This window comes from Ranitomeya imitator, chromosome 3 (genome assembly GCF_032444005.1).
Source record: "Ranitomeya imitator isolate aRanImi1 chromosome 3, aRanImi1.pri, whole genome shotgun sequence".
In the NCBI taxonomy this organism is placed as follows: Eukaryota; Metazoa; Chordata; class Amphibia; order Anura; family Dendrobatidae; genus Ranitomeya; species Ranitomeya imitator.
This window is the reverse complement of record NC_091284.1, coordinates 772,702,497-772,710,490: the sequence shown is the minus strand read 5'-3', so window position 1 is coordinate 772,710,490 and position 7,994 is coordinate 772,702,497. Positions and strand designations below refer to the sequence as shown.

Sequence of the window (7,994 nt, the reverse complement as noted above, 5' to 3'; positions counted from 1 at the left end):
AACTTATTTATTTTTAAGAGAAAAGGGAATCAATTTTGAGGATTCTGGTCTGTGGATGCTGGATGGGAGCCCTGCGAACCACCTCGTACTTGCCAGAATCCACGATGCCTCTCCTCATTCGTAGGCTCGAAGCGACGTCATTGTTACAGCATGGCAATACAACAGGTCTACTAGTCAGACGTTACAGGGATGGCGACATTTCACCATGGCAGGTTTCTATTTGCCTTAAATTTCACCCATAAGGAGAGGGGATGGAGATAGACTGGAGGCAAGTAGGTGCGACGCTGCACTCAACCAAGTGCCTCTTTCAAGATTTGAACAGTTATCTTGTGCTGACAGAATGCTTTTAAAGTGACCCCTCACCCTGCGGCTAAAAAGAAACTACACATTTCTTACAGTCACCCTACCTGGTGTTCTTCATTTGCTGCCTCCACTGGGATAGGAAAAAATAAGATATTCATGTAGGCACAAAGAAAACCAGAAGAAATGTCCTTTATATCTTTATTGTTAAACAACCTGGTTGAAAATCGTTGCAACGGCATCTTTGATGAACAACAAAAAAAATATTTATGTAAAAGGGAAAAAGAAATCCTAAATTTACTGTTATGAAATGCTGTTTCTTTAATCATTGCTGCCTACAAGACTGATTGATAGCTGCTGCTCAGAGTCTGAATGATAAAGACTAAGGCCCTGATTCATAAAGAATGGCGTTTTGAACAGCTCTCTCAAATTAAGAGATGTGCACCCTAATGAATTTGGTGCACCTCAGCTGCCATGAGCCACAAAAAAAACCAAAGTAATTCAGTCATAATTTATGCCATCTTTGTGGCAGCAGTCCTTCCCCGGTCTGGTGTAAAAATGTCAAAAGATGCATTGTTTGCCTAACTACAAGTTTTGCAAAGTTTCAAACAATTTTAAGCCAAAATACTGGTGGAAACTGAATAACTGAGGGTCATAACTCTTCCAAAAAGTAAGAATTCCACATGTTTTTGACCAGAGCCAAAATTAGAATATTATAATCCTTACGTTATATTCCCATTTCCTTCTGAATCAATTTCCACGAAAACTTTAGATACGATTCCAGCCAAGGAAAGGTCTTGTATCTGCAGGGGCTTTTCCTACGCTGGATATACAAACCATTTCCTTCCTAATGGAGCTGCACAATATTGCTGTCTATTTTTTGGTAGATTTACTAGGGTACATCCCAAAAAAAAAAAAAGTCATAAGTGCCAGATAAGTTCCCTTTTTTAGATGATGGCCCCTTATACCTGTGGGCCATTCACTTGAATTAACTTTTCACGTGCATTATCAAAATTGTCAATTTTCCTATACGTTGCGCAACAAATAAATCTAGAATTTGCTCATCATTATGAATAAGCGACCGGGAACCCAAACACTGATAGTGATCTTGTAAGGGTTAAAACCTGGCGCACGATCATCTAAACAGAAGCAAAGTCAGTAGCCTCACTCAGTCTGCACTAGCCCACCGTGTGTAAGTGGGTGGATATTCTGGCTTCCTCCAAACCAATGGTGAGTTCTGATCTGCCTGATATTTTAGGAGTTCAGCAGGAGTTTTTCATATGAATCAGATCTGTGCGATTGGACTACATGGGGCAACTATGAAGGAGCCAAAAATAAGACCTAGCCCTCCACGAAATGTGTTTGTAGAAAACATAATGCGGTTTTCATTATGGCATGTGCTATACTAAGCCACCGAGAGTTTTACCCTGGGATTATACTGCCAGAAGTAAAATATCCAAAAGCAGCAGAGAGCCATACTTTACACTATAGGCTGTTTATAAAGCATTTCGCGAGTAGCTTTTCTCATCCTCTCACTACTCATTTCACATTTACCAAAAAATAAAAATGACCTATCAAACCAAGGACTGAGCAGCCTCCAATTGCCATGATGGCACGATAAGACCAGTTTCTTACATCCAACATTGCCGGTCAGAGAACGAGACCGTGATGTCTGGACTGCTAGCATGTATAAGGCTGCTGAGCTCGGTTCAGGATAGCTGCTGTGGTTGGTCCGTACTCGTAGCGTGAAAGTTGGGTGTGGGGAACTGGCCTTAGAGAGGGTGTTCACTACTGCACAATCACATCTTAAATGCTGCAGTCTTCAAAATAAAGACTCAAACTCATCTCCTGGACTGGTGCATCAAAGGAATTTTGGTGATTTTTGTCTCCACATGAGCGCTGCAGCTCATCGGGGTCCACCAATGGGCTGCAGTGTTGTGTATCTGTAACAGTACCGACAATGCCGAAATGGCACCAATCCGGAGCCATGTTTATTATTTTTCTATTTAGTGCACTGCCGCACTTAAGAAAAGGTTGTCCAGCAGCGGACAAACTCTTTAATAATTCTGAGGCTGCTCAGTCCTTGAGTACAGACAGTGTTTCCCTTCAGGACTGGACGTAACGGAAAAGGCATATAATATGGATAACGGATTGTATATATTGCTCGTCATGCCTGGAACATTAGTATCAGTACGGTTACCAATCTCCTATAAAATAATAATATGCTCAGTACTACTTTACAAACTTATATAGACAGATTATCCGTGAAAAGCAATAACAAAGTTCAAGAAAAATAAAGTACAAAAAGAAACGAAAAAAATAACCTCACACTGGGGTAAGTCTTAGTGAATAAAACATGTTGTTGGTGTTACGAGGACCAGTCATCGTGTGTATGTGAGGTAGTAGTATAAGGTAACCTCTAATTAGAGAAGAAAAAAAACATCATAAATGTCTTCTTATTGCTAAACCAAATTGTCAGGACATGGAACGTACAGGAGAAAAATATCATGGTGTGACGTACAATTGACAGATAATCCCAAAAGATCCAAAATAACAACCAAAAGAACACATACCCACTCGCTAAACTCCTCTGTCAGTTCTAGACTCAGACTTGAAATGTCCGTTCACAACTCAAAGCTTCATTAGCAGCTAACGACTATCTGTCAGGAAACTAATAATGACAACGTGAATTAGCGACATTGATATGGTGGTGTGACGAAACTGAAATTGGACGCGACACGTTCAGCACTGCAGATAAATCCGATTCGTCCTGTTCTGGTTTAAATCTCTCCTCCACAGTCAGACTGGTACAGGTGCTTTGGCAAGGGGTGGGGGTAACGCTCCTTCATCGATTCGCTAAAGGCCTACTTTGCTATGTTGGTGAGTCCGCATAGTGTAGCACGGCGTTAGCGGGGTGAGGCCTCTTCACATTGATTCAAACTCATCGATGCGCTGCTTCGTGTTTCCTTGTCGGATCTGGCGGAGTGTCTTGTACTTGTCGCGGCCGGCTTTCACGTTTTCAGCATGGAGAACGTCGTTTTGAGTTTTCTTGGTTTCATCTCTTGCTTGTGCCAGCTCAGAACTTAGAGCCTGGAAATAAAAAATGCAGGAGAATCAGCTTTTAACGCTTATTTGATAGCATTTTTGAAGAAATTCTGGAACAAGCCCTTTAAAAAGATGTGTTCACATTCGCAACCTTTATTTTTTTTTTATACCAAGGCATCATAAAAATGAAGCAACTATGAAAATACATGCAGGCCTATGCATCGCCGTGGTTAGAAACTAGAAACAAACCTTGCAGTCTGATCCTGCACTCGTGTATTCTTCACCCATAACAAATGTATTCTAGCAAATAAAGGATTTTGTTCTAGTGACAGCTGGCTACTGTGGCGGCAAGGTGACCGCAAAGCCATTGCATATAGCTAGTAAAGGGTCGGTCTGGCATCTCCTAGTCTAAAACTTGTTAAAATTGGGGTGAATTATTTATTTTTAAATAAAAACATTTTTCTAATGGAGTTTCATTAAAAATTTTTGCACAGTTTGCTTTTACATGCTTTTGTTTCTCTGCACAAACCACTTCATGAAAAAATAGCAAAAATGATTTTTTAGCTTCAAATACTTGCATTTAAGAAAAAAAAAATTGCCCCCAAAATTGACAACCCCTTTGATAGACAAGTTGTGCAAACAGTTTATAGTCGCCAAGCGGGGCTGTGGAGTCAGAGTATGTGTCTGTTGAGCTTGTATAAAAATAGACCGACTCCGAAAACATATAATATATTGAGTGCAGTAGTACAATGCAGGATGTGCTGTGAATTTTTTCATAATCATTTGGGAAAGTTATAAAATGTCCTATAAATGTCTGTTCTGTTCCTGATCTAAGGATATCGGCTTTTAGAAAAGATCAATCTGTGGTGCACTTTATGTACATGCTCAGTAGTGACCAGTGCTGTGGAGACGGGGAAATTGAGGAGTCGGAAGTTTGGCTTACCTACTGTCTCCAAGAACCCTATAGCCAAACGGTAAGTGGAGACCTGACTTTTTGCACCACATATAAATGGTTACCTGTAGCTGCTTCTTTACACGCTCATTCTTTTGCGTTTCGGTCAGTCTTTCCTCCTCACTCCTATGATTTACCACCCCCTCAGAGGACAATTCTGCACTGGCCTCGGCGCTGTTTTCATCATGCTCATCATGCTCGTGTTCGTTTTCTGCATGTGCAACAGGTGGTGGAGGGAGCGGCGGTGGAGGGGGTGGTGGAGCAGACATCACCGATTTTAGTTCCTCTTTGGTTTTTTCCAGATCTTCTTGTGCAGAATATGCCTGGCCAACAATAAGAGGGGTCACATACTTGCGTCACCATGTTATGATTGTATGATTCACAGTAATGTAATGTTCAAGGACAAGGCAGAAGTACTACCGCGATGCGATCGAGTACAGTTCAGGGTCCTCTGGAAGTAGCATAGTTATTAATGAATCCACAATGAAAAACATGTTTGAGGACGAGGTTGTATGTCCTTGAACGGTGGAAAATTAAGAACAACTAAAAGTATTCTAGGCCAACTTGACTTGGAGCAGTACAATTTGCTTTTAAAATTGCTAATAAAAATACTAATTGTGTTTGCATTAAAGAAACAACAGATCTGGATTGCTGACGACTGTGGCGTTGTCAGGATATATGCATGTAATGACTTATCCATAGACTGGTCATCAGTAACAGATCGGTGGGGGTCCGACGCCCAGCGTTGCAACAGAACAGCTCTTCTTGGTTCCCATGGCAGCTGAATGTAAACACAGGGGAGCTGCTGAGCAAAACTTTGTTCCAAGTATGGTGGCTGCTGCAGCCCACCTTCTGTCTATGTAAAATAAGGAGGCATGGTGTAGCAGCACTTAGTGGTTGCTATACTTTACACAAAGCTGCGGAGCGCCTCTCCAGTCAAAGTGTTTACAACCGGCCACTGAGAAAAAACAGCCGATTAGTGGGAGTGCTGGGTGCTAGACCCCCACGAACTGCTACTGATGACCTATCCTGTAGATAAGCATCTGATAACCTATGCCACGAACTTGTAGGTAGCATCGCAATTAGATTCATCATAACATGGGATTTTAGCAGCACAACAATGCTCTTGAACCGGTTTTGAAACATCCAAACATTCATGGTCGGAGTATGGAGTATGATATCCAGACCAGCCCTGGGTCTCCTTGCATAAAGTCAACATTCTCAAAATACATCTAAGGGGCCGTGAAGTTCAGGGCAGACCAGTTCAAACAGTATGGTCCAACTTGGACCGTGAAATTCATGTTATTGTTGTCGTTGCTTTAAAGTGCGATCTATAAATGTTGAGAAAAGATGGCTCTCCAACGTCTACATAACCAGCAGCCACAACGAGACCTTGTCTTTACCATCATCAACTACAACATGGAGAGAAGGGAAGAAACTGTAAATCATGCAGAAGATGGGAATAAGGAAAAGCGATTGAAGCTTTGAGGGCAGACTCTCTCCAGACAGTCCACATTTTGGCAGAGAACAACGGCGTGAACGGCAAGGATAGTGTCCAACAGGACTAATGCTCAAAGCATAGAGAAATAGTGGTGCCTTCTATGTCAGATATGCCACCATCAATGTAAGAGTTTGGCTGAGGATCATGATCCTCAAATACTGTGGGGAAAAAAAAAATCTCAATGTTTTACAGTAGGACAAGCAAACTCGAAACCTTGGCCAATAACCATTGCACCCGATTCTACCATTTAGATTTGTACTGTAAAATATTGTTACATTCACTGCTGCACTAGTTTCTTCCAGTGCGATAACCAGCACTATCGTCACCCAGTAACCCTGGAAAATAAATTCCCAATTTCTAATACAGAAAGGAATTCAGTTTTGCAATACTATGCAGTGAGACACTAAAGCCTCCCTAGACCTCAGCGTTAAATAACCAGAGAGTTAGGTGCCAATTCCAAACCTTTTAGGAGAATTGGCTCTCTGGTTCTTGGTATTAATTCAGCCCTGACATACATTACACTACTACCGGTTGTGCCAATAATTTTCCAAGAATGGTTATAATATGGTAGCCACATCTTCTCTGGTTGATGGACCAGAAGAGAAAAGAAAAAAAGAAAGAAAAAAAATGGAAGACAGGGAAGGAAACATTCAGGAGAGCTCACTGTTTTTTTCCCCAAAAGTGCATTAGTATGGAGGACACCTTTATCTGCAATGATTACCACTCACAATGATAATTAATTTTCACTTCTAGTCACCTCATGCTTCCATAATCCTAACGTCTCTCCCTCAATCAGATATTAAGCCATGACATTGGAGGCAGGCACGGATTGTGAAGAAAATGGCATTTTGTGCTTCGCAATCAGACGGCTGCAGAGAGGACTGATTGGAAATGACACTTCTAGAGGAGGTGAAATTAGTGGTAATTGCGAGTCTTACCTCCTGCATTTCAGGCCATTAGATGTAACACCCCACACCGGCCTCTGCTTGTACGCTCAGAACATCGGTGGAATTATCATTAATGGTCGAGGTGCGATAAAGTCCAGCTACTGACGCAATTATACTGCTCAATCTCAGAATAGATCATTATCATGGAAATCAGCTGGAGACCCTGTACATTGTAGGAGAGCAGCACTTGCTGCCTGCATTGGTAAATGCCCTCCCCAACCTCTCCCTCTTCTCCTGCTCAGATGGATGCAGGCGCACTGTATATCTATAATGAAAGCGGAGGTTGAAGTTGCCGTTTTGTTCTGTTCAGTGACTGATCAGTGGCGAGAACAGCGTTCCTGCATTTGATGTGGGCTCCCAAGCAGAGACCACATTTTTACCAGCATTTAATTGGCTGAATTTTCTATGGTATGAACTGAAGGTCCCCAGCTCTCCCTGGCTCCTGAATGTCTCTGTAAATTGCATTGATTTTCTATGGTATGCTGTGCTTAGCCATCACTCTGTATGCACAATGTATTTCACTGCTCCTGTGCTTTGCAGGCATATCTGAGTGGTCAGTGTAACCCCCCACACACACCTTTTATGACCTTTGTTTAACTGTGAACATGTCATCTGGCCTCACACACCCACATTCTCTCACAGCTGAGTAGTGTTAATCCCAGATATAATCAGAGCCATGCGTTTGATTCAGACGTAGTCCGATTCAGGCATCTTTCAAAATTCCATTTTCCAATTACAGATTTCTAATTACACTACTCTGAATTAGACTAGAATTGGACTGGAATTGGCTGTAAGGTAACTGAATATAAAGCCACTCCAATGTTTCGGTTTCTTTTCACTTTCACACCTATACTACTCTATTTTTCCCTACCTCTTGTAATCCCCTCACCTAGTAAGGACCTAGTAATTTCCGCCTCCATCCTCCCCAGCCACCTCACATCCTCCTCACAGATGTTCCTCCACATGCAATCCTTTTTCTCCAGACACACACGGCCACATCATGTCCTATCCTGCTCCCACCTTCTAACACTCTGTCTGCTGCTCCTCATTGCTGGTGATGTATCCCCAAATCCTGGCCCTCCTCAATACATCCCCACACTCATTTCTAACGCCCTGCCATGATCCTCTACATGTTTTCCCAACCATGATAACCTCATACCCATTCATCCAGCCCCCACTCCACCGGTCACCCTACCTGGAGCACTGTGGAACGCACACTCCATCTGCAACAAACTGCCATTTATCCAGT

At 42.2% G+C, this 7,994-nt stretch overlaps 1 protein-coding gene across 3 annotated transcripts in view; it reads right to left on the bottom strand.

Annotated features, from left to right (window-relative positions):
- Positions 1 to 487: 487 nt before the first annotated feature.
- RDX (radixin) overlaps positions 488 to 7,994 on the bottom strand; it is a 109,453-nt gene continuing 101,946 nt past the window's right edge. For all 3 annotated transcript variants that reach the window (XM_069759071.1, XM_069759072.1, XM_069759073.1), the window contains exons 13-14: positions 4,363 to 4,620; positions 488 to 3,390 (exon numbers count right to left, since the gene is read on the bottom strand). In XM_069759071.1, coding sequence (XP_069615172.1) covers positions 3,226 to 3,390; positions 4,363 to 4,620 — 423 coding nt within the window. In that variant the 3' untranslated portion in view covers positions 488 to 3,225. The remainder of the gene's footprint in view (positions 3,391 to 4,362; positions 4,621 to 7,994) is intronic.